This window comes from Heloderma suspectum, chromosome 5, assembly GCF_057233095.1.
Source record: "Heloderma suspectum isolate Gila_16-S chromosome 5, 16-S_ref, whole genome shotgun sequence".
NCBI classification, from domain to species: Eukaryota; Metazoa; Chordata; class Lepidosauria; order Squamata; family Helodermatidae; genus Heloderma; species Heloderma suspectum.
The window spans coordinates 27098573-27125531 of NC_139462.1; the positions used below are offsets into that span (position 1 = coordinate 27098573).

The 26959-nt window shown below is 46.7% G+C and overlaps 1 protein-coding gene across 1 annotated transcript in view; it reads left to right on the plus strand.

Moving 5' to 3' along the window:
• The first annotated feature begins 9671 nt into the window (after nt 1-9671).
• GRID2 (glutamate ionotropic receptor delta type subunit 2) overlaps nt 9672-26959 on the plus strand; it is a 1421890-nt gene continuing 1404602 nt past the window's right edge. Inside the window, exon 1 of the mRNA XM_084855634.1 lies at nt 9672-9907. Coding sequence (XP_084711760.1) covers nt 9820-9907 — 88 coding nt within the window. The 5' untranslated portion in view covers nt 9672-9819. The remainder of the gene's footprint in view (nt 9908-26959) is intronic.

Below are 26959 nucleotides of genomic sequence, written 5' to 3' on the forward strand. Positions count from 1 at the left end.
CGCACCTCCTGATCCCAAATGTGGTCCCGAATGCAATTGGCAGTCGACGTCTGTGACAATTCACAGAAGAAAAAGATGTGTTTGAAAAAAATGTGCACTTTGAAATATGTGCACAGCTACACTTCAATCAATGGGAGAAATATATACATTAAAAATGTGCACAGTTGATGCGTACATTTGGGAAAATATGCATGAAAATAAGCACAACTTTTCATGTGAAAAGAAAACACAGCTTGCAATCGGATATGGCCATGAGTCGGAACAAGCTTCAAGGTGGAAATCAGAGAATCTTGCTAAGCTTGAACATTTGCTGATTTGCACATCCTTGTATCCTATCTTGTTCACAGGATTTTACAGGAGGTCTAGACAATGTCATCTTCAATTTGTAACCCTCCTATGTTTTCCCACCAATTCTTCTGTCTTTTTCCTAACCAGACTATATCTGTCTGTCTGTCTGTCTGTCTGTCTGTCTGTCTGTCTATCTATGACTGAATAGCTCCACCATGCCTTTTGATTGGTGTCAGTAGGTGCCATCTGTCTGGAAGCACCCATAAATATAGATATTGTGGAATATTTCATTGGCATAGGAGGCATCCATTAAAGACCATAGCAATAGAGGTGGGAATATATGGACCAACTATGTTCTCTTCTTGGCGTCCCAACCAAGCATAGTCTGAGGACATATGATTTAGTCACCTTCCTGAAGTTAAGCATGTCTGAGTCTGGCCAGAGCTTGAATGGGAACCTCAGATACACTGCTTCGTGTTTAATGATAAAAGCAAGGTGAGATATCAATGGACTAATGGTGCAATCCTATGCACATCTAGACAGAAAAAAGTCCTCCAGCTCCCAGCATTCCCCAGCCAGCCTAGCTGGGGAATGCTGGGAGTTGGATGACATTTTTTCTGTCTAAACATGCATAGGATTTCACCCTTAAATAAAATATTTAAAAATATAACAATGAGACCTGTTCCCTACATAAAGGACTTCAGCCAACATTATCTCCATTTGACCTGAGAGGATTTGAATCTACTGCAGCCTCGGGAACATACTTGCTCTTTCTTTGCCAACCATCCACCTCAAAGGTAAAAAATATTAGGGCACAGGTTAGGTGAGACTGTGATTTAAAGCAGTAACCATTTTCCATTGGAGAATTTAGGTCACATCCGCAATAAATCTGGTGATCTTAGCTTAGTGCCTGCCAAAAGCATAATTCTACCATAAAGGTCTCTGCTTAAGGAGAGATCAAGAATGGACACAAGAGATATGCAGGTATGTGTGAGAAATGGAACAGACTGCAGTGCTGTTCTTTGGAACAGTGATGTTTACACATTCTGTGTTTTGTGTGCTAATAATGTGCTGTTTATTAGGAGGAGTTACTGATTTGGAGTGACCAGGCACGTGGTGTCTTCCTGAATTTCTGCTGTTCCTTTCCTATGTTTGTGATAGACATACTTTCCTTTTCCAAAAGTTAGCCTGGGTGGAGAGCCATTAAAAACTCCCACTAATGCACCAAGGCAAGGAGGGGGACAGTAACCATGGTAACCTCATTCCACTGCCCCAAGACAGCAACCATATTTACATTTATCACTCATCCCTGTTGGTAAAATTTATGTGACTGATTTCTTTACCCAATCCTGAGGGCTGAACCCTTTAATTTCCATTTTCACAAATGGAGAAAACTGAGGTCCAGTTGTTATGTTAGTTGATAATGAGCTCATTCATATGCCATCAGTCTGAAGCAGTGCAGTCCTCTCCTGGGACATTCCTCAGGAAATCCACAAGCAGGACAGCACCCTCCTGCCCATGTTCCCCAGAAACTGGTGTACATGGGCATACTGCCTCTGATACTGGAGGTAGCATATAACCATCAGGACTAGTACCCATTGACAGCCTTGATAGATGGACCCTTGGTCTGATCCAGTATGGCTCTTCTTATGTTATGTTCTTATGTTCTTATCAGGCCTAAAATATAATTAAACAACAGGCGTAAAAGAAGTCTTCTGTCAGAGGTGTCCAGTTATTGACACAAGGCACAAAGATTTTCAGGTGGTGGAGCGTTCAGATAAACTACGCCCTATCTGAAAACAGTCAGATGGCACCTCCCATGAGAGAATACATTATCGAACAGGCATAGGAGCCACGTCCAACAGTCTTCTGTTGTTCTGGTAGCATCTCTGTGGAAGAAGCGTATTATATGAACAAGTAGGGCCTACAATAAAACGTTGCAAAATAGAATGTTCCTGTTCAGTGTTCCAGCTAGCAGTGCCCTTTCCCAAGATACTGCATTCCATACCCCCTCCACCACCAACAGCACTGTGCCCACTGAGTAGGGCTGTGCCCGAAGCCTGAACTCAGAGTCAAAGCGTGGTGCCTCGGGACACTTCAGGCCATGTCCGAGTCGAGGCAGAAGGGGCACGAAGTGTCCCAAAGCAGATTGGCTCGCTCTGAAGCTTTGGTGTGCTTCAGAGCAATCCGGAGGCCCAGCCGCCATGCCGCCGCTACTGCTGCTGCCCAGCCCCCAGATCCTGATCTGTTTCCCCAGCAGCGCCTTCCCCGGTGGCTCCCCTGGCAGCACCAGCAGCGGCTCCCTTGGACAAGGGCCCAGGTAAGGAGCTGGGGGCTGGGCAGCATGTTGGGGTGGGGCAAAGTGGGATTCGGATGTCCGAATCCCACCTTGGCTTCGTAGCTGAATCAGGTCCACCTCAAAACTCCTGAAGTGGCTTCCAAGTCAGATCGAGGGCTCCATGCACAGCCCTTCCACTGCACATGTTCAGTTCTCACTGAGCTGCAGAGCTGGCCCAAAACATTTTGCTGCCTGAAGTGACGTACAAGAGTGTGCCCATACCTCATTCGATGTACAGAAGCTGGATCAGACTGGCAGATGGGCCTTACCTCAACACTGGCAATGGGATAGCATCCACTGCCCTTCAAGTGAGAAAAACTAGCTTAGGGGTGCACAGCTCTGTCCTCCAGTGCATCATTGCCACTCCCCACCACCAGCATCTGTCACCCGATCTCATTTTGCCCAATGGTAGGACTGGCCCTGGCTCCAGGTAGGAAGATTCCCACCTCTATCTCCACCCTGGCCACGGTCCTGTCTCAGTCCTAGGGGCTGTGCCTTATGGGTAGAGCATATGCTTTGAATGCAGAATGTCCAGGGTTCAATCTCTGGCATCTCCAAATAGAGCTGGAAAAAAAGGTCCTGACCCAAACCCTGGACAGCCACTGACAGTTTCAACAATACTGGACCAGATGTCTGACTCAGAATTTATTTATCACATTTATATCCCACCTTTTCTCCTCCTGCAAGGAACCCAAGGCGGCTTCCATGGTCCTCCCACTCTCCATTTCATCCTCACAACAACGCTGTGAGGTAGGTTAGGCTGAGAGGCAGTGACGGCCCCAAAGTCACCCAGTGAGCTTCATGGCTGACTGGGGACTAGAACCTGGATCTCTTGAGTCTCAGTCCAACTCTCTAACCAGCACACCACACTGGCTTTCTGGTATATGGCAACTTCCTATGTTGCCCTCTCCTGAGTGGCAGGAGATTCAGGAGAGAAAAGAGAAAGTACTTCTCCACCTGGGGTGTAATTAATTTATGGAATTTGCTGCCAGTAGATGCTAGGGCCAACAGAGGGCTTTAAAAGGAGATTAGAGAAATTCATGGAAGAAAAGTCTACCAATCACTATTAGCCATGATAGCTAAATGGAACCTCTAAGATCGAAGGCAACATACCTCCAAATAGAGCTGCAGGTAGGGGAAGTCCAATCTCATAATGCTTTTATATAAAACTGTACTATGATCACACTTGCAATACCATGGGCAGTTCTGGTCACCACTTCCCAAACAAAATATTGTAGAGCTGCAGAAGGTGCAGAAAAGGCCAGCCAAAAAGATCAGGGGGCTGGAACAACTCCTCTACGAGGAAAATGCTATTTTATTATTATTTTTTATTTATTACATTGCTGTATTGCCCAATAGCTGAAGCACTCTGGGTGTCACAGAGTATGAATGGAACATGTATTGTTGATAAGAATTAATTGTATTTCATAGGAGTGCTATTCCTAATAATATATGTATGCTAACTGTAAGAAATCAGTAACAGATGTGGTTAGTTCTGTGTGCATTGTAAGATAACTGTGAGTACTGGAATGTATTCTTGGAAATGGAGGAAGGCTGCCACAAGTGGTTTGGTTAAGTCCTGGAAGCAGAAAGCTGCTTAACTTAGGAGTGATAGCTTCATCTAGATGTTACTGGTGTCAATGGCAAACCTAGCTACATTGAGAGAAACAGTAGTGGTATGACCAGGTCCAAAACTTAGAATGAGGTCATCAACATAGGGGTTATAAAAAGCAACCATCTGATCTGATTTCCCAGAGAGATCCTGGAAGAACAAGAAACCTCCCAAACGTGATTACCTAACTTCTGCAAACCGGGCATGCTAGAAAGGTAACTATAAGATCTAAATGATGACTGCTTTGCTGGTTGAGGGAATAGAACTTTAATTTTTCTAAGGAATATGCTAACTACTCTTTCTATTATGCATCTAATCATCCTCATCTCATTCTTTGAAGTAATATGTTTTGCTTTTTTCATAATTACAAAGTTTTGTTATTCTCTAATACTGTTTGAATATATATATATATATATATATATATATATATATATATATATACACACACACACACACACACACACACACACGGAGGAAAATTCTGAGAGTGCCTTGGACTGCAAGAAGATCAAACCGGTCCACACTCCAGGAAATAAAACCAGACTTCTCACTTGAGGGAATGATATTAAAGGCAAAACTGAAGTACTTTGGCCACATCATGAGAAGACAGGATACCCTGGAGAAGATGCTGATGCTAGGGAAAGTGGAAGGCAAAAGGAAGAGGGGCCGACCAAGGGCAAGACAGATGGATGATATTCTGGAGGTGACGGACTTGACCTTGGGGGAGCTGGGGGTGGCGATGGCTGACAGGAAGCTCTGGCATGGGCTGGTCCATGAAGTCATGAAGAGTCGGAAGAAACTGAATGAATAAACAAATATATATATGCTCACACATACAAACACCACTTCATGTTATTCGGCTTGAGAGAAGTTGCAGGGACCACAACCCATATTGATTAGTTCTTGAAGCCCACAACACTCAGCTGAGATTCACACATCTGTTGCTGAGTGGGATCTGTCCATATAGCCGCAGTTTTCTCTCTTGGCCAGGTGAGTCACAGACACACTTGTTCAAGTAGGAGAAATAAGAACATAAGAATCCTTTGATCCTTGCTGGATCAGAGCAAAGGTGCATCTAGTCCAGCATTCTGCTCACACAGTGGCCAACCAGCTGTTGACCGTGAACCCACAAGCAGGACAGAAGTACAACAGCACCCTCTCACCCATGTTCCCCATCAACTGTTGTGCATAGGCATACTGCCTCTGGTACTGGAGGTAGCACATAGCCATCAGGACTAGTAGCCTTCTCCTCCAGGAATTTGACTAATCCCCTTTTAAAGCCATCCAAATTGGTGGCCAACGCCGCATCTTGTGGTAGTGAATTTCATAGTTTAACTACGTGCTTTGTGAAGAAGCCCTTCCTTTTATCTGTCCTGAATCTCCCACCAATCAGCTTCATGGGATGAGCTAGTCAGATGGAGTAGGAATGGGTCTCCTGTCTCATGGGCTGTTCACAACAATTAAAACCATAAAATACAACTTGATAAAACCTTTGGGGCTTTTTAGCTTAGAAAAATAAAAGGGGGAATAAAGGGTGAAGGGCAGATATGACTGAGGTTTATAAAATTATGCATGATGCGGAGAAAATGGATAGGGTTAGGGTTAGTGAAAGCTTCTCTCCCTCTCTCATTCCACAAGATCCTGGGTCATCCAGTGAAGTTAAATGATGGGAGATTCAGGACAGATTACATAGTTAACCTATGGCAGTTCTCCCTCAACCTGGTGCCCTCCAGATGTGTTGAACTACAACTCCCAGCTTCCCCCAGCCAGCACTGCCATTAGTTTGGGGAAGGCTGACCTATGGAATTCACCAACACAAGATATGGTGATGACCACCAGTTTAGTCAGCTTGTAAAGGAAATAAGGAAAAATTGTGCGGGATACGGCTGCCAATGGATACTAGTTTATAAAGTCAGTAGAAATCAACAGGTTTCAGCCCTTCCCACAGGACTTTAGAACATAGCATTGCAGTCCTATGCATGTCCACTCAGAAATCCATCTACAGTGTTTAATGCGACTTACTTCCTGGTAAGTGTGGAAAGGATTGCAGCCTTAGAGAGCAATCCTAAGCTCCCAGCAAGGGCAGCTGAGGGGCTTTTGGATGTTGCAGACCTCCTTCTTCACCAGCCAACCTTCCTCTCAGCTGGTGGAAAAGGAGGTCTGTCACCGGAGGCATCCTTGTTGTGACGTTCTATATCTAGGACACAGGTGCAGAACCTCATTCAGCTCATGGGCCAAATTCCATTTTGGAGAAGCTCTTGGCGGGAGCGGGGGGGGGGGACACATTCCTATGGTGGGAATAGCCCAAAGCAAAAAGGGCCCAGGCCGAAATACCAAAAAAACCTAGCATATTTAACTTAAAGGTCTTACTGCCGGTAAGCTTTAGGAGGGCATTTCAACTAGTGCTGTGCCAAAAATGTCTCCCACAGTATTTTCGACTATTCTCATTCAATCTTATAGAAAAAAAATGCTGTCGAAAAGAAAGTGAAAAGAGAAGAAATTTCAGAGACATTTTCATGGGCTGGGTTCAGGGTTAGAATAGTAGGGTTGGAAGAGGCCTACAAGGCCATCGAGTCCAACCCCCTGCTCAATGTAGGAATCCAAGTCAGAGCATCAAGTTCTTGTGCTTACTTCGCACATGAGGTGGCCAAGAAGTGCGCATGAGGATCCGGTCTTTCACTGTATGATCACCTCTCTGCACCTGCATTAGAGACAAGATGTCTCCACAAGTCACCCTGAGAAATTTAACATTTGGAAGATCCCGGGGAAGATTCGGAACCCTAAAGAATGACAACCACAGCTGAACCAAAATTTCTGAGAAGACATTTTTTCTCAGAAAAGTCCTGAGATGTTTCTTTTCTTACCCCTGGAAATAAAAGGCCACTTTGCAGAATTCCCTCAAATTTCTTCCCCATTTTTGGTGAGTTTCACCTCCCTCCTCCACCGGACCTGGAATGACATTAGGCAACAGGTGCTGTAAACAATGCGAAATGGGGACCGGGCTGCCAAGGCAGTTGCTGCTGTTGCCACTTGCAACCGCAGTGCAACCCCCTCCAAAAAAAAAACCTTCAGAAAAAAGAAAGAGGCTGCGCTGTGCAACTCTTGCCTGTGGTGAGCCCTACCTGTGAGAAACCGTCAGATAATTTATTCTCCCATTGGAGAAATTCTGTGATATTGTCTCCCTAGTTTCTCTGCCCACAAATAGGGTGAAGAATTTCAGCCTTTTCAAAGGAGGAAAAAACTGCAAAAGAGCCTGGGAAACCACCCAGGAATTGGTGGTTGAGGGAAAGGGGACATGGACTTCTGGGGACCCCTGGAGCCTGAGATGTGGATGTGGACCTTTGGAGAGCTGGATGGGGCCCCTGGGCCTGAGATCCTGCACCCCTGCTCCACTGCACCCCTGCTCCCGGATCTTAATATCACTTCCTTTCCTGCTTGTGGGCTTCCCATGAGCATCTGGTTGGTGACTGCAGGGAAGTAGGAAGCTGGGTGAATTCAAGCTTCCATCTGATCTAGAGGGGCTCTTATGTTCTTACCTGTGTGTGTCTGGGAGGTGACACACACCTATAGGGAATCCTGCTGGGTTCCCCCCCCCCCTTCTGTGCTTTGGATTCCAAGCTAGAAAACTAGCTGAACTGACACCTTTCTGTACTACACAGAGGCTCCAGTCAGGGTTTTTTCAGGCCACAATGTCATGGTGTGGGGGGGGGGGAGCAAAAAAGCATCGTTGTCATCCCGCCCAGGATGGTGTCTCTCCCTCCCCCCTCCCCGCTTGCCCAAGAGTAATTCCCCACCGTTATTAAAAGTCTATTGTGAGCCAAATCCCATCACAAACGTTGATAATTGAGCTCGTATTAATAGCTCGCTGGGTCTCTGTTTTTGACTCCCTTGGATTCAGGCGTCCTGGATACCTTCTCCCTCTCTCCCTCTCCCTCTCCCCCGTCCCGCTCAACCACCTTGCTTCCCCCGCATAAGCCATGCCCCCTGACTCACTTTTCAAAGACTGAGAGCCGTGCGGCGGAGTTACAAGGTTAAACCCGTCGAGGCGGCATCTCCCTCTCTAAACGGCGGCCAGAGACATGCCCCGTCCGTTTCGCCCTCTTCTCGCCTTTGCCCTGAAACGCTCCTCTTGCAGCTCCTCCGGATGCGCTTGTCCCTGCGTTTGCCTTTCACCTAGTTCCAGCGGAAGATCTCTCTCTCTCTCTCTCTCTCTCTCTCTCGCCCCCCCCCCCCCCCGTTTAGCAGACGAGCTCTTCTGTGTGATTTCTCCTTCACCCTCCAGATACGGAGCGAAAGTGGCTGTTAGGAAGCTGCTTCCTCATTCTCTCTCCCTCCCCACTCGCTCTGGCTGATAGCGCTTCTCTCTCGCTCGCCCTCTCTCCTAGGTGATCCATTTCTAAGCAACGTGCTGGCTAGCCGCGGAGCTTGCCAGCAGCTAGGGGACTCTCTCTCTCTCTCTCTCTCTCTCTCTCCCTCTCTCTCTCCGCATCCCACCAAGCAAGCAAGCTCCAAAACGCCTCCTCGGGCTTGAAGCCGCCGCCGCCGCCGCCACTGCAGAACAGCATCATCGCAAATCTTTTGCTGCTGCTGAGCTTCCTTGCTCAATCCACAGCTCTGTGGATCTGCTTTCTCGGGTGACCACGTCGGAGAGTGGTTTTCGCAGCGTTCGCCCCCAACCAAAAGGTGCAGCGGGGAGGGGGAAAGCAAGACGACCATCGTTCCCCCCCGCCTCCCTTTTCTGCTTTTTTTTTTTTTTTGAGGGGGGGATCAAGCTTTCCTCTGGCACCCCCCCCCCGCCTCCAGTTCTGCATTCTCAGCTGCATTGCTTTGAAGTTCACTTTGGGGTTTGGTTGTTTTTTTTGGGGGGGGTGTTGGAGAGTGGGGGGAGCTTGGAGACGGAGCGTGCTCTCCCCTACACATACTTTGCAAGGATCTGGTCACTCGCCTGGAGATCTGAAAGGAAAGCGAGTTGTTCTTGTTTTTCTTATTATTATCCCCCCCCCCCGGCCCCGGGGTGGCTGAGGTGTTTGTTTGGGGGGAGGGTGGGGGGGCGCTGGAAGGGTTGGTCGGTTTGCGGGTTGCAAGTCGTTCTGCCGGACCGGCGCGCTGGGCACCTGGCTGTGCGGATCGCCGTCGGAGGAAAACAAAGGTCACCCTCTTTTCCGCGGTTTCAAAAATCCTCCGAAAAGACTGAGGAGGATGTGATGAACCCAGAAGCGCGCCAAGCGGCTGCCCCATTGACATCTCCGGAGGAGAAGGGGCTGCGGGGGGGAGCTCGATGGATTTGCTGCAGCAACTCCCCGCAACTCTGGTGATGCCCGGCCGCCCCCCGAAGTGACGCGGGGCTCGTAGCGAGAAGGTCCCCCGCCAGATTGGATCGGCTCCCTCTTGCAACCAGCTGCGGCTCTTTCCGGGAGGATCCAGCCGGGATTTCAGAGGCGCCCTCAAACTCAAACTCTCCCTCCCTCCCTCCCTCCCTCTCTCTCTCTCTCTCTCTCTCTCTCTCTTCCTCCGACCGCGTCGCTGGTTATCCCTAACCTCCTGCCCCCCTGTTCCTCCCCGCTCGCTCGAAGCGCAGGAGATGGAAGTTTTTTCCTTCACTTTGCTGGTGTCCGTGTGCTGGACTCGAACCTGGGAAGCGGCGCTGGCGGATTCGATCATTCATATCGGTAAGACGAGCCGGAGCTGCTGCCGCTGCCCCCCCCCCCCCCGCAGCTGCCTACTTTGCTGGCTTGCCTTTGCAGCCTTTTCCCTCTCCTTTAATCCCGAGCTCCCAAGTCCCTGCCTTGCTTTCCACGACAGACCACTGTCTCTTGAATAAGAACGCTGGGAGATTTGGGGCTTTGTTGCATGGATCTAAGCTCTCTGGGGCTTGGTTGCACGGATCTGAACTAGATGTCGGTTGGAATCTTTGAAAAGTGGGTATGTGCCTGTGTGATTGGGACGGGGGGGGGGGAGGAGGAAAGGTTCTTTCCTAGCGTCTCTTCCTCCCCCCTCCACCCCCGTTCCCAGCGATGGAAGGGAAATGACGGTAAACAGCCAGAGTTTGGTTTTCACCCTGCAGCTTGTCTCTCCATCAGCTCTTTTCTCGCCTCAGGCTTCCCGCGGCCGATGGGGTGCCCTAACTGGGAAAGCCTGGTCTATCCCCCGTATATTGTAATGATCGCAAGCCTACACAGCCCACCCCCCTCAACCCGCCGCGCGCGCGCGCGCACACACACACACACACACACACACGCCCCCACATTACCCCCCACCCCCTTTGGAGGAACAGGTGGTTTGGCGACGTGAACGTTTTCATTCCGCCAAGCAGATCTTTGCAAAGAGGAGATCCCTTTGCATTTCGCCTCCCTCCGGCGGGCGGCGACGATGCTGCGGTCGCGGGAGCAGCGTCCGGTCCCCCTCTTTCCGCCCCCCCCCCTCGCGAAGCCCGCGCTGGTGGCATCAGCAGCCCGGATGGCAGCGCCTCCTTGATGCCCTCACCTCCTTGTGGGATGGCGACTGAGGGGAGGGAAGACCTGCTCTTTGCCTGCCTGCCTGCCTGCCTGCCCGCCATCACCAGCTAGCTACCAGGCGTAGATCCAGCACAGAGAGGGTTAAAGCGCCCCCACCCTTTCTCACCCTCCACTTCTCCCGAAGCTGCGTTTGGGCCCCACCTATTGGCAGCAGCATCGACGGCCACACGGGGACTTTCGGGGGGCGGGGGCATGATTCACAGAGCTTCCTGCAGCAAGCGCAGCGCGAAACCCACCGTTGCCAGTCACCCAGAAAGCAGGGAAGGGGAGCGGCATCCCCCCCCCCCCCCGAGTTCAAAATCCCAGCAAAAACCCCGGGTTTGGGTCTGTTTGTTTCCTTGCCAAAGCGGGAAGGGCCCTCCAGATCTGTCATTCCTCTCCTTAAAAGGAAAGAAAAAAAAAATCTCTCTTGGGGATATTTGCTTAACAAAATGCTTAATGCGTGTGTGTGTGTGTGTGTGTGTGTGTGTGTGTTGGGGGGGTGGGTCGTTCTTCACAGAAGTGCTTTGCAAGCCGCACACGCAGGAGACGCGTGAGAGAGGAAGCGGGCATCGAGGGGTTGGCTCTGCTGGCAAGAGAAAGCCATCCAAACCTGCTCTTGGGGGAGGGAGGGGAAACTTCAGTCTCCCCCCTCCCCGCTGGCCAGATGTAGGTGTGGAGGGGGGTGGAGAGAGCAGCGAGTGGCTGCTCCCAGGTATGGTCAGAGTCGGACCCCCCCCCCCCCGCCGCACATCCAGTGGTAAAGGTTCCAATGGTGATCATTCTTTGCTGCCCCGGAGCCAAGGCCACTTCCCTTACTCAGCCAACTTGGTGACTCTGTTGGGCCTTTCTGACTTAAGCGATTCCGCTTTGTCAGCGCGCCTGCCGGGCGTTGATCGCAACGCCCGGTTTCCCCGAAGGGAATCATCAGGGCTGAGAAATCCATGCTTCTGGAGATGGGGGTGGGGGGAACGACATACGAGAGTTTGGGTACGTTGCCCCTCTGCTTGCTCAGCGATCCCGGGAGCGTAGCTGTTGGCCCGGTTTCTGAGGGTAGAGAGACCTCTATAGGGGGTGCTTAATGGCATCCCTTTGCTTGCTTGGGTCACTGAATATGAGATGAGTGAGTGTTGGTTCGCAGCATCCGACTTTCCGCTAGAAGTGAGACGGTGTGATTTATTCAAGGCATTTTTGACGTAGTTGCAAGTTGCTGAAGTCGAAAACTTAACTGGAAACGGTCCTTTGCGGGGCAAGGTGTGCTTTGTTATGAGCAGGCAAAGTTACAGGGCAATTTTTGGAGGACGGGACGATTCCCTGTGCACTTGAACGATGATTTTCACCAATGAATAGTTGGATTGTGAAGGAAAACTGTGGGCGCAGGGAGACTCCCGTTTTCCCTTCTCACTAAAGTGTGCAGTTGCATGCACTGTTGCACTGTGGTTTTGCATCAAACAGTTCCTTCCCTGCCTCTCTTCACATTAATTGCTATTTATGTTTACTGGATGCCCGGTTTAATTATTTATAACTGGCAAATACGGCGCTATGTAATTTATTTTATTTTATTTTTAATTACCCCCCCCCCAAAAAAAAAAAACAAATGCCATTGATGGTTAGATCCAGCAGCAGAAGTACATTTGCTGAGAAAAGGGAAGGAGGGGATCCAAAGTGGCTTCTCAGACAATTAATTTCACTTGGAAAGACAATTGGTGCATTTGACAAGGGGATTAGCTCTTTTTATAGATGGCTTTATGTTGCCATGAAACTGGCAAATTGATAATTGTCATCCAGAACTCTCATTCTCCTTCCCTTTTTTCAACATTTATGGGTATGGAAAATAAGTAGCCTGAAATAAGCAACAATTTCATGTTAAATTGGGTCAGTAGCTAAATGCAGCAGCTCATTCCAAAGTATAGAGAAATCTGCCTCCAGTCTCCAACTCCAAGTTGCAAGACAGGATTCTGGCTTTGGGTTTGTATGTGTGTTGCATGAAACCCTATCTTTCAGAAAACACATTCAAGTGAGTAGAGGGCTGTGTTTTTTGTTTTGTTTTTTAAGTATAGAGGGAGGATGAAAATCATTGGACAAATTACACTGTTTCTGAACTACAGTTTTCAAAGGCAGGGCGGGGGATGGAAACAACAGGTATTATAGTTCCAAATCCAAAGAGGCAAAAAGACTGATTATTTCTCAATATCATCATACCTCTAAAGTGTGCAAAAATTAAACATTAAATGTCTAATACAGAGAAAGAAGATGTGTATGTGTCAGGGAGAGGGAGCTGAGAATTCACCAATACAATGGTAACTGCTGTGTATCTCTAGTAATAGCTGATTCGCCCAGTTTCCTATAGGGTATTTTTATTTATACATTTATCATGAAGATTTCCTTTTTAGAACATGTGTGGTGTCTTAATAGACAATCTATTAGCCAACCACAACAGGAATGGATGCCAAGAGCTGTGGTTAAAACATTAGGGGTTTGCATTAAACTAAATATAGATGATCTTTCCTCTACCAAATTCACACCCTCCTCTGATTAATGCCCACTTTGGTTATTTTTAGAGTATACACGTTGCAGGCTATGTTTCTCTGTTTGTTGAGAAGGCTGGCATAGTTCATGTGTTTCTGCTGACTCGAATATTATGGATGGGAGCAGGCAGCTCAGAAAGACTACAGTAAGCATGCTTATGAAAATGTTGAAGCCAATCACATCTTCTGTAAATTTTCCTAGCATGCATATTAACAAAGAAAGGTTTTTCTACTATTTTTTGGAGGTGGGGGAAAACATATCGAAACTATGCAATTCTGCATTATGCCGCTTCCATGAGCCTATGCATTGATTGAATAATTTCATCAGACTCACATTACTTGATTGCTTAGAAGTTTCCTAATGATCTGTATGCTGTAGGAAGAACTCAAAAGCCGTGAGCGGAATGGCAATGATATTGTGTTTTATGAGGCTATTCAAAAAGTTGCTCTGATTTATGCAGCTCAAAAGCTCCGAACTCTTTGAGATTAGCCATGCTGCCCGCTATTTTCTTCGTATATTGCTTGTCCTATACTCTTCACTCCCTAAACGCAACAGGAGTTTGAGAACACTGCTTTAATTAAGCTGGGATTAGGTGGCATTTCCAGCCAACTGCACAATTTATGTACGGCTCATGGAGGGTCTCATGTTTGGGTATTTAGTGATACGTGCTTGTCCATTGATTTTGACCTCTAAGTACTCCAATGAGAATTGTGTGTATGTATTCATATGCATACAGAAAGATGAATGCAGTGCTCAAATGAAGCAAAGTCTTCTTGAAGTGGAAGCAGAAAGTGCTGCTATGATACAAACACCATTCATTTCAAAGATAGCTGTGTGCAAATCCTTCACAGGCCCCATTCAAACAAAATGGAAGTGGCAATACATGCTGGATTTGCATTCTTTGCCCCCCAAATTTCCCATGAGGCTTCTTAGCTTGTAAGATTAACAGCATTGTCCTATGCATGTTTACTCTGAACTGAGCTCAGTGAGAGTAAATGAGTCCCACTGAGTTCAGGTAAGGGTACACAGCGCTACACCATGAGTACTAAGGTACTGTATATCCAAGCAAACGAGCACATTAAAATAATTCAGCCTTCTGTCATAGCAATCTAAAGTCACAATATGCTTTCTTTAAAGAAAACTTCATATAATGGCTTTTTCTAAATTTGTAAAGAGGGATATGTGGAAGCTGCCAGAAGAATTTCAGCTTTAGTCGCTTTTCCTCCAACAACTGAGAGATCTCATGAACATTTTTGCGATACTCTGGACATGTTTCAGGATTCTGTTTCATTTCAGTTACTGGATCCACTACCATCACCACCCACACCAACTTTTAAAGTCTGAAATGTTACTGAACGCATGTAATGCTTACTCCCAGGAGCATGAATAATTAGCCCTTCCCTCAAATCCCAGGTTTGCACTTACTCTTTGCTGCTGTTCACTCACATAAATGCACTTTGTGTATGCTCAGAGGTTCTAGGTACAGGATGGAGAATTCTATTTCTTGCTATGTAGCCATTCCCCTCTATGAAGTGATTTTTCCCTGACCCCAGTACCCTAAATCAAAGCATACCATCTTGGTGAAATGGGGAAGGGATGAGGAAAAGTTTGGATGGAGTTGAAATCAGCATGCCAACAGGCTCCCTTCCCTGTTCCCTCCAAAATAAATTCAAATTATTTCCAATTTGTTGTTGACTGAAACATTTGAAACTTTCCTGAGGAATCTTGCTAGTCTTATAAAGACTTTTAGCTTCCTTCCAAATTCCTGAAAAGGATATTCCAGTTTCTTTTCGAATTGCACCTTAGGTAAAATTGTGTTGCAGTTTGTATTTGTAAATGTGGGATGCTCCAGCTACTCCCTCAATATTATATATATTTTCACCCCAAAACACAATAATATACCAGGGAACTGTGATACTTGGAAGATCTATTTCCACCTCCTGCATCCTTCTAAAGTGTTGGGTATAATCTTGGCTGAGGGCTTAAAATGCTGGATACAATCCCATCAAAATGGAGCACATTTCACTCCCAGCCAGGTGCTTAATTCTTCTTCTTTTAATTATAGTATAGTATAACGGTGTTAGCCTTCCATTTACAAATTCAAGGGTTAAGCGTAGCACTCATATAGACTAACTGTTTTAGTTGTCCAGGTATTTTTAATAAGTTAGCATGAGCTTTCATGGATTACAACCCACTTGGTCAGATGCTGTAAGTGGAACAGGAGACTTTGAGTCTGATGCTTCTCCTATTGAAATAAATGGGAACGAAATGTACTTAATGTAGCTGGATTGTGCCCATTTTTACAGGACAAATTTCACATTCAGTGTAAATTTGTTTGTGCTACTTCTGGACTTTTAACTTTTGCACTGTATGAAACCTTTAGCATTCTTTTGCAGTTTCCCTGTACTAGGCGATGGAGTTAGATTGTCCCTTCCATGGCATAGGAACATAAGAAGTTGCCCACTGGTCCATCTAGTTCAGTACTGACTACAGAGCGTCAAGGGTAGGCATGGTCGGGCACCTGCCGAGGGCCCACACCCAGCAGGGGCTCACTGACAGGAGCCCCCTAGACTTGCTCCTCCTCTTCACCATTGCAACCTGCTTTTCACCTGTGTCTCTCTCTCTCTGGCCCAGACACTGGAGCGGGTGAGAAGGAGGAGCAGTAGATGCCACTCCTTACTTGTTCACTGGCTCTCTGCCTGTCAAGCAAGCAAGTGGTAGCAATGATGAGGAAGAGGCAGAGGAACACTAGCAGCTGATGACAATTGTGTGAGAAGGTAGACTCACTGAGGGAGTGGGCCCATTGAGGGTATCTTGCCCAGGGATCCTCAAAAATCTGGATCCAGCATGGATTGTCTACATCAGCCTTCCCCAAGGTGGTGCCCTCGAGATGTGTTGGGCTACAACTCCCATCAGCCCCAGCCAGCATGGTCAATGGTCAGTGAGGATGGGAGTTGTACTACAAAGCATCTGGAGAACACCAGGTTAGGGAAGGTTGGTCTGGCTGCCTCACAGTGGCTCTCCAGGGTTTTAGGCAGGTTCATCCAGGAGGACTGACTCTGGGATTTGCATGCAAAACATGTGCTCTACCATTGAGTTAAGGCTGAGTCTGTGGATTCAGAGGGTTCCCATGTATGGTGGGAAGATGTTTGGCAAAGGAAGCATGTATTATTGTTGATCCCAGAAAATAAGGTGCATGCTAGGGAAAGAGGTATCATTTCATCAGACCAAATTTTGTTGTGTGTAGCAGAAGAACATAAGAAGAGCCATGCTGAATTAGACCGACAGCCTATTTAGTTCAGCATCCTGTTCACACAGTGGCCAGTCAGCTGCCTGGCGGAAGCCAACAAGTAAGACACGAGCTGAATAGCAGAAGTATTAATCAGGCAGATAGGAAAGGCTGTTGATGGTTATGTGTAATGACTGGTTGTGTCTACGTATATTTTCCCCAGACGCTTCACAGTTAATTAATAGGGATCTTTCTTGCTTCATACAGCCACAGGTGCAGTTTCTCTTGCCCCAGTTCGGCAATGATGGAAAAATGATACTCCCAGCAAATGAGTCCCTTTCATTCAGCTATCAAAGGAACCAGAGCATCTTTCGAAGCTGAATACTGGCAAGACTCCCTATCAGGTCTCAACCAAGGCCCCACTCTATTGGACCAGAAACTAAAACTGATCCACAACATGTGAACAACCCCTTTGAGTGCTTCCCCTATTTAGCTTGTGTCAAGTTGCAACCTAAACACACTCAGTGCTAGAGAGCCATTCAGACAAAGCACTATATCAGCACACCGGGCAAGATCTGGTGGGCACCTCTCGTGAATAACTTCACTGACATGGAATGTGCAAGGGAACTACAGATTGTGCTCAGAGTTCTTGGTGGCCGTGGCTGACCAAAAACAGACCACCAATGACAACACCCCTCCTGCCCTTATTAAAGAGCCATAACTGATTCATATGAATGAGTAAATGTGTGTTGGTTGGTTGTATTACCTAATTTTGGCAGACATCTGTAAAAGCAGATAGACAAAGTTGAGCGACTTGCAGATACTTGTGGCAGCATAGACCATTTTAATACACAATAACAGGAAAACATTCTAGGTATTTGGAGCTAACCATTTTTTTTACATAAAGTAAGACTAAAGAATTTTTGGCAACATGATACATGGTTGGCAGCAGTTAATTAGTGGTGAAGGTATTTTGTCTTCCATCAATTTCATATATTTTATTTACAATATTTATGTACCGCTCCACATCAAAAGATTTTGGAGTGGTGAGCAATGAAGATAAAAGAATAAAACACCATGTTAAAACAATTAAAACATAAACCCCAAGTTCTGAATTTAATAAACCATGGCTAGTCACTCAAGGAAGCCCTCTTGAAATAACAAAGCCTTCAGGAGGTGCCAAAAGCAATACAGCATTGGTGCCTGCCTAACCTCTGAAGGCAGGGAGTTCCACAGGAAGGGGGCCACCACACTGAAGGCTCTTTTCCTGGTGGACTCCAGCTGGGCCATGGATACACACACACACACACACACACACACACTTATCAGGTTCTGTGACCCAAAACACAATCTTAGGGGGAAAAGATGAGAACAGTTGACATTGCACTGCATCACTCTATTGGCATCTGAAGAGTCAGTGTTACTAGCCATGGGTCCACAAATTTTGGCTGGGTTTACTTGAGGTTGCCAGTGCCTCCTCCCTCCCCTGAGTTGTGTGTCATGTGCAGAGAATTTGGAGGGATATAGAAGAGTATTTGCCCTCCTTCTGGGCTTTTGTAGAAGGTACAAGCAGCACTTTGCTGCTCTGGCCGTGCACAAAAACTTGGCAGGAAGGGAGAGAAATTGCCCCTCCATTCCTCTACAAAGGGTCGGCAGGGGGAGGGGTGGTGGTTTCCCTCCTGCAAGTTGGGCCTTTGCAGAAAGCACCACCAGCATCTCACTGCTACTGCTGCCATATCCCTTCCCAATGGGAAGGGAGGGAAAGCACCCCATCCTTCCTCCCCCAAGTTCTCCATGCAAAAAGAAAGGAGAGTTTCTCTCCTTTTTGGTGTGGCTTTTGCAGAAGATGGCAACAGGAGCTGTGAGACATTGCTCACATGTCCTGCAAAAGCCTAACTTGTGGGAAGAAAGCACCTCTTTCCTCTGTGGAAAGGAGCTGGAAGTGCAGAGAAAATTGCCCCAGTGAGCTGGCATGTGAATTTATGGACCCCACCCCCTTGTTACTAGTTCACAAAACATGTGCTATACAGACTGATCATGCACACACCATTTGTGGCATACCAAATGCTCCCAAACAACAAGAAGCTACTATTTTTCACTTTACAAGCTACTTTGCCTAGCTGCCTGGAGGCTTATTTTATTTGCCATCTGTGAGGTGAATAGTTATTTACAACGAGGGACAGACATAATCACCCTATCTTGATATGGAATTGGATTGGTCTTCCCAAGATTTCATGTGGAACAGTCAGAGGAAAATGTTTCCCCCCAGACTTCAGGGTCAACATAGTAGCCTAGGAAAGCACACTTCCCAGTGGTTCTCCTTCCCAAGACAAATACTTTTGAAAGAGGGAACATTGGGTGGGGACTGGCATCAGAGGCCTCATCATTCAGGTAGCTGAGAATGAACAATGTGTTTTGCACTGGCTCTCAACTGGATTGGGCCAGGAAGCCCTACAAACTAGATTCCCTATGATGATCCATGGCATTAACACTCCATGTAAGCATCCAGGCCTTAAAGATAAGGCCTTCACTCCTGCTGCAAACTCTCCTTATCACATTCTGCTTGGAAAAGGCGAGAGACCAACACCAGGAGTAGGTGCCAGCCAAAGCCATTATGGGCCAGGCCCAAATGTTGGGGAGAGTTTGGACTTGGCTCACAATGGCTCAGTGTTTTCCTAACTTGCCAGTTTCCAAACCTTCCACTTCTGAAGTTTGGCACTATCACTATTTACAATCAATCAGGATGGACTGAGTAGCAAGACTCAGGGTCCCAGGTCAGATTCTTGTCCAGCAAACAATTTGTAGTCCACCCCATACATCCTCTGGCCAATTTATGCAATGATGTGTTAGCCCGTCCCAGTTTGAGGGATTAAGGATATCAATGCCAGTTTTCTTCTACATGCTCCTTGCCTTGTCTTGTTACACAGGCTTAAGAGGATGATCATTGTCAAGAATGATGACCCATTTCCTACCATGAGACCAGGCCTGGGCATCACATCCCAGGCATCCAGCTGGGATGGTGTGTTTTCTACCAGCTTCTTGACCCTGTTGCTCAAGGCCATGCTCAGCCCCTGTTAATTGGGAAATAGATAACAGCTGGGCTTAGTGGGAAGACCCTACCTCTTCTTGACAAAGGTGGCCCCTTTCTGGGCTGAGCTGGTGATTGGCTAAAGGAAATCTGCCCTTCCTCTATAATAAACAGGTATCCAGCCCCAAGTTGCTGTGATCCTTTCTGATCAACCTCAGTGCTAAATTTAATGCCTCTTGGCAGGACAGGACGGTTACTGGGTGTTTTGGGGGGCCCGAGGCCAGGAACATTGGGGTTAGCTCCAGCACTTCTTCACAATCAACATATGGTTTACTGTATGAAGACCTATTTAAGGCTGGATCTACACTTACCGTCTTTTTCACTTCCAATGAGGTTTCAATGCCCACCTTTCACACTATGCAGTAGTTGCCTCAAATTGGAACTGGAATTTCCTACTTCTGTGCTCCCACTTTCAATACCCTAATACCCCAGTATTTCCCCTTAATGTGCTCTGATTTTCCACCTTCGCTACCGTATCCAGTCATAGTCACCTCCCCCGCCTGTCCATATGCAGCGGTGTTTGTATTTCCCTCCTGTCCAATCATAGCTCTCGACAGCCCCATGTGTTCTTCCGGCTATCAATCGCATAGCTTCCTCAGCAGCCTCTGTTTCCTCAGCAACATGCAAAGGGCTGGATGTGCGCGCACTTGTCTGATCTCGGAAGCTAAGCAGGGTCAGTCCCGGTCAGTACTTGGACGGGAGACCGGCTGGGAATCAGGCTTCCTGTGCTGAGCAGGGGGTTGTTGTATCCCTTCAAATGAGATTAAGTTTTACCCCCTCCCATCCCCTGCTCTGGATGTTGTTTTTAGGGATGTACGAAAGGGACTTACCTTTCGCAGATTATGTTGATGGTGTGGGGGGAGGCGTACTGTCCCTCCCCCCGGAATCCTCAACGGGGGGGAGGTGATCTGTTCCTCCCCCCTGGAATCCTCGATGGCCGGCTGTGCTCCGCAGCAGCTCCGCGGAGCAGCCGGCCAGGCCCAGCCCAGCCCAGCACCGTCTGCAGCCGGATTTCCGGCCGCGGAGGGCTCTGGGGGGGGGGTGGAACCGTGTACGCAAATGGTGGCGGCTACGGCCACCGCCATTTGTGTTTCTTATTTTTGGCTGTCTGAATCTATGTAAATATTTACGTAGACTACGACGGCGAAAATAAAGGGGAACGCAAATAGCATAGCGGGCGCTATTTGCGTCCCTTTTTGATTTGCCGTTTTAGCCTATGTAAAAATTTACGTAGGCTAAAATGGTGAATCAAAAAGGGACACAAATAGCGCCCGCTATGCTATTTGCGTTCCCCTTTATTTTTGCCATCATAGTCTATGTAAATGTTTACATAGATTCAGATGGCGAAAAATAAGGAACGCAAATGGCGGTGGCCATAGCCGCCGCCATTTGCGTACGCGGTTTTTGTTTTTTTTAAGCCCACCCAGCCATGATAGGCTACGTAAAGATTTACGTAGCCTATCACGTCTTTTTTTTTTTTTTTACAAGACTGGAAATGGCGGCGGCGGCAGCCGGTCGGAAGACCAGCTGCCGCAGCCGCCGCCACCTAGAAGATCTGCCCCAGGTAAGTCTTGTCCCGGGGGGATCCGTGGGGGGGCAGGGGGGCAGGCCATTCCGCCATGGAGTTTGGGTGGCCGAATGCACTGGCATTCGGCCCCACCGAGATCCATGGCGGAATTCTCTGCCATCCCTAGTTGTTTTTTAATTCAGGCGTTATCCTCGCAGAATTGGGGCTTCACAACTTTGAAGCTTTGAAGATCATGCCTCAATTAGAAAAAAAACAACAACCTGGAGAAGCCATGATTATGCAAGGATAATGCCTTAATTTTTAAAAAAAAAATCTGGAGCGGGGGATAGGAGGGGGTAAAACTTAGTGTCATTTGAGGGGATACAACAACTCCCTGCTCAGTGCAGGAAGCCTGATTCCCAGGTGGTCGCCCATCCAACTACTGACCGAGGCTGACCCCACTTAGCATCCGAGATCAGACAAGCGCGCTCAGGAAAACAGCACAGTGTGAACCGAGCTTGAGCATTCAATGAAGCACTGCAACGGGGAAAATGGGTGAGTTTGAATAATCATGTTTTAATGTGAGAGTGTTTAACCCAATGGGACACCAAAATCATTGCGATGGCAGGCTCAATGTAGATCGGCCCTAAGTCAATGGCCGATAACATCTATTCTGGAAGCAGCATGATGAAATGACTTGTGCCAGGCGGCAGCATCATGTGAGCATAGATGAAGGTAGCAATTGATGTCTGAATGGTACAGCAAGACTTTTAAATGTGTTGGCCCAAGCACAGGGGAGGGGGCACATTTGGACTCCACTTCCGTCACCCAAATGTTTTGGGCTAACCTGACAAATTTATTATTTTATTTAAAATATGTCAAGGCCCCCATTCAGGGCAGAAGCCCTCCCAAGGCAGCTTTACAACATTAGCATTCATATAATAGAAACCCAATACAATAATAAGATTGTATTCCTTTCGGCGCCAGGTGAAGACCTTTTTATTTCCTCAGTATTTTAGAATTCTAGTCGTTTAGCTCTGCTGGTTTAAATCTATATTTTAAATCTCTGCATTGCTGCTAGGTTTTATTCTGGTTGTACTGTTATATTGTAGTTTTAAGCTTTGTATATTTTATATTGTTTTATGCTGTACTTGTGGTTTTAATTTTTGTGAACTGCCCAGAGAGCTTTGGCTATTGGGCAGTACAGAAATGTAATAAAATAAATAGGCAGCAAACATTCATAAAGCAACAGACACCAGCAATAAAAGTTTACTAAAAAATCTACAGCATAATTGCATCTACAGAGCAGAGGAGTGCAGTAAAACATGGTCAGGGGAAGGTCAAGAGTAAACAAGTAGGCTTTTGTTGCCTTCCTAAAACCCTGCAATGATGGAACCTTGACTCAAGTACCTTTTCTTGAAGGATCTTGTTTATACAGCAGTGAAGGTTTCCCTTACAAGTCCTTGCCATTTGTCTCTCTGTTACAGATCCCAGTTTGCTCATTGAGTCTCCAGGCTCAAGGCTAGGCCCCAGCCTGTTCAGTTCCCATCAAAAGCATGTGCAGAGGCCTCAATGTGGTTTTTTGGTGCTGAAGGGAATAAAGTTTTATTGGCCCCTTTGATTGGCAGGCAGTGTGAAGCCTGTTGACTGGCCAGACATAGCATAGTGTTGTTGTTTTTTTTTACTATTTATAGATTAATTACATTTACACCTCACTTTACCTCCAAGGAGCTCAAAGCAACATAAATGGTTCTCCACCCTCATTTTGCCCTCACAACAGCTGTGTGACCTAGGCTAGGCTACGAGTTAATGACTGGCTCTAGGTAATCCAGGAAGCATCCATGGCTGATGGAATTCAAAGCCGTGTCTGCTCAGTTCTAGTCAAACACTAACCACTACACCACCCTGGCTCTCTGGTCTTCACCTGGTCAGCAGACCAAAACATCCAGCTCCATCCAGTGGAGTGCCCCTCCATGTATAGATTCTGGTCTGACCACCCATGGTTGTCCTGAGGTTCTGACATTTCCCTGGTACCTGTGACATATTATAGACTATCCTTTCGTTGCTACCTTCCTTATCTTTCCTAGGGAAGTGTGAAATTGAAACGTGCTGAAGTCAGCTTTGTCATGTTAATAATAATGTGAGAGATGATGTTTGTTGAAGGAAAAACCCATTCCAATTTATTCAGAGCAACAAAGATAGGCTTTGACCCAAACTTGCTTGCATTTCTTTCTATCATAGTATACACTGGAGATACAGAACACAATAGAAATGGTTTAAAATGGGGGAAGGTGGGGTGGAGAGTAAGCAGACATGATTCCCTAGCATCATACTTACTTGCCTGTTTTTGTGATGCTGCTGAAAGTTAAGGGACCGTAGCATGCCAAGCCCTTGTCAAAACCACTTGAGAAGGAGCTGAGAGATAATCTATTATTTTAGTTACAGATATAGCTGAGTACTCCTCTAGAACAGTTAGATGTGAGGGATTCAGATGTGAGTCAGTGTTAGAGTGTGGGGCTGGGAGATCCGGGTTCTAGTCCTCACTCAGCCATGGAAGCTCACTGGGTGACTTTGGGCCAGTCACAGACTCTCAGCCCAACCTACCTCACAGGGTTGTCTTTGTGAGGATAAAATGGAGAGGAGGAGGAGAATGTAAGCCACCTTGGGTTCCCTGAAAGAGGAAAAAGGCGGGATATAAATGCAGTGAACAAATATGTACAGTATTAACTTTTATCTCACACTGTCCCTTCAGTGGCTGCCTGGTGCTAACCTGGCAGGTGAAAATGACTGTGAGGGAAGGCAGCAGAAAGGTTCATATCTTGGGATGGAGCCAGAAACCAGCCAAGCTTTTTCACACTTTTTTCAAGGCTGAGTAGCTACACTTGTCTGCATGGTTATGGTGTGACCTTGCAAACCCTTAATAGTCTGTAACTGTGGCAAGCTTTCATTACTAGGCTGATAATGCTTCAGTTCATTGAATACCAAGTCCAAGCACATTCCGATCGAAAACCAAAACCTGATAAATCCATGCAAACCACCCCTTTCAAAGCCAGCGGTAGACAATGTATTGTTTGTACAGTTGTCACTGTACAAACGTTTACATTACAAATCTAAGCTGAGTTTAAATAAGACTGAGGGCCAAATTATGCATTCAGTTAAGACAGTGGTGTAACGGTAAATGTCAAAGTGCAGGCACTCATCATGACGGCCCCATAGCCATGCTCCAAGGAGAGTCCACACATGAAGACAGCTGTGTGGATCCATATCAACAAACTAGTTTGAGCAGCATTTAACTGCATCAGGAGCAGGTCTTTCATAAAGCTAATGGAAGTTAATTGCCCATTCAAGATGAGGCCACCCCAAAATACTCACAACAGTATTATTGCTGGGGAAATCCATCTCCCGACCCCAGCTGCTGTGAGGATTGCAGCTAAACTCAGAGGGAACAGAGAAGTGGGGGGGGGGATGCCCTCTCTCTCCTCCCATATTGTAGTCCCAATCCTGATCAGCCCCTCCCCCACAGCTGCTACTTATGAAAGAAAACACACACAGAGTTGCTAATTAGGGGTAGTATCCAATGTTAGTCCTATGTAGAGTAGAGCCATTGAAATGAATGAGATTTAAGTTAGTCATGACTGACTTCAATTCCATTCATTTCAGTGGGTCTACTCTACATAGGACTGACATTCGATACTATCCTAGGTGCTTAACAAAACATGTGGTTGGCCCTGAGTGTTGTCCCTTCTCCTAAGGAACCTTGGAAGTTAGCATTGTGAGGGTGCTGAAAGAATCCATATTCTTGACAAAACCACTGTGCACAGGATTTCTTAAAGAGAAGCCACAGCAGTCAAATGGATTCCTGTTTTTAAAAACATATGTAAAGCCATGCTGTGCCAGACCAAAGGCCTCTCTGGTCCAGCATCCTGTTTCCCACAGTGAACAACCAGATGCATGTGAGAACCCCAAGACATGGGTGCAATAGTCCTCTCCCACTTGTGCCTTCTTAGCAACTGGTATTCAAAGGCATACTACCCCTGATACTGCAGGTAACATATAGTCATCATGACTAGTAGCCACTGACAGGGTTCTCCTCCAGGAATTTGTCTAATCCCCCTTTAAAGCCATCCAAATTTGTGGCCATCACTACAACTTGTGGTAGCAAATTCCATTGTTTTACTATGCACTGTATGAAAAAGTAGTACTTTAGGGTACAATCCTACGTGTGTTTAGACAGAAAAAAACAGTCCTTCAACTCTCAGCATTGCTGGCTGGGGGATGCTGGGAGCTGTAGGACTTTTTCTGTCTAAACATGCATAGGCTTGCACTCTTAGTTTCTCTGGAATGTCCCACCATTGAAGTGCATTGGTTGACCCTGGGTTGTAGTATTATGAGATACTAGAAATGGTCCACTTTCTTCACACCATGCATAATTGTATACACCTTATCATGTTCCCTCTTACTCCCCTTTTTTCTAAGCTAAAGAGTGCCCAACATTGTAATTTATTCTTATACAGGAATTCCATTTTGGTTGCCCTTTTCTGCACCTTTTTTGATGCAGAGTACATCATGAGAAATGCCGGGTTGGATGAATCAGAGGTCGGAATTAAGATTGCTGGGAGAATTATCAACAACCTCCGATATGCAGACGATACCACCCTAATGGCAGAAAGTGAAGAGGATCTCAAGAGCCTCTTGTTGAGGGTGAAAGAGGAGAGTGCAAAAGCTGGTTTGAAACTCATCATTAAAAAAACTATGATCATGGCATCTGGCCCTATCACTTCTTGGCATATAGAAGGGGAAGAATTGGAAGCAGTGACAGATTTTACTTTCTTGGGCTCCAAGATCACTGCAGACGGTGACTGTAGCCATGAAATTAAAAGACGCTTGCTCCTTGGGAGGAAAGCTATGGCCAACCTAGACAGCATAGTAAGAAGCAGAGACATCACCTTGCCAACAAAGGTCCGTCTAATCAAAGCTATGGTTTTCCCATTAGTAATGTATGGCTTTGAGAGCTGGACTATAAGGAAGGCTGATCGCCGAAGAATTGATGCTTTCGAACTGTGGTGCTGGAGAAGACTCTTATGAGTCCCCTGGACTGCAAGGAGGTCAAATCAGTCAATCCTAAAGGAAATCAACCCTGAGTGCTCATTGGAAGGACAGATACTGAAGCTGAAGCTCAAATATTTTGGCCACCTAATGCGAAGAGAAAACTCTCTGGAAAAGACCCTGATGCTGGGAAAGACTGAAGGCAAAAGGAGAAGGGGACGGCAGAGGATGAGATGGCTAGATAGCATCACCGATGCAATGAATATGAACCTGAGCACACTCCGGGAGAGAGCGCAGGACAGGAAGGCCTGGCGTGCTATGGTCCATGGGGTCACGAAGAGTCGGACATGACTGAACAACAACAAAAAACTGGAACCACACACAATATTCTAACCATGGTCACCCCACAGATTTGAGTAAAGACATTATGATATTGGCGATTTCGTTTTCTATTCCTTTCCTAATGATCCCCAACATGAAATTTGCCTTTTCCACAGCAGCTGCCCACTGGGTTGATGTTTTCATCAAGCTGTCCACCACAACTCCAAGAACCTTCCTAGTCAGTCACTGCTAGCTCAGACCCCATCAGCATGTATGTGAACTTCTAGTGTGAACACACCCACTGTTTTCAGTGAGAAGATGTTTTGCTCTTGCGGCTGCCTCATATGCTGGTTTTGACTGCTCATGGTAATGATACACTTGCAAGTGCAGTGTAACACCTAAATTGGGGGCTTGGTGGATATTCCTGCTGGCTTGGTTTGTGTTCACAGTCTGGAAGGTATATTCTGTCACTTTGGAGATCACATATGTTACTGCTGCTACCATAAG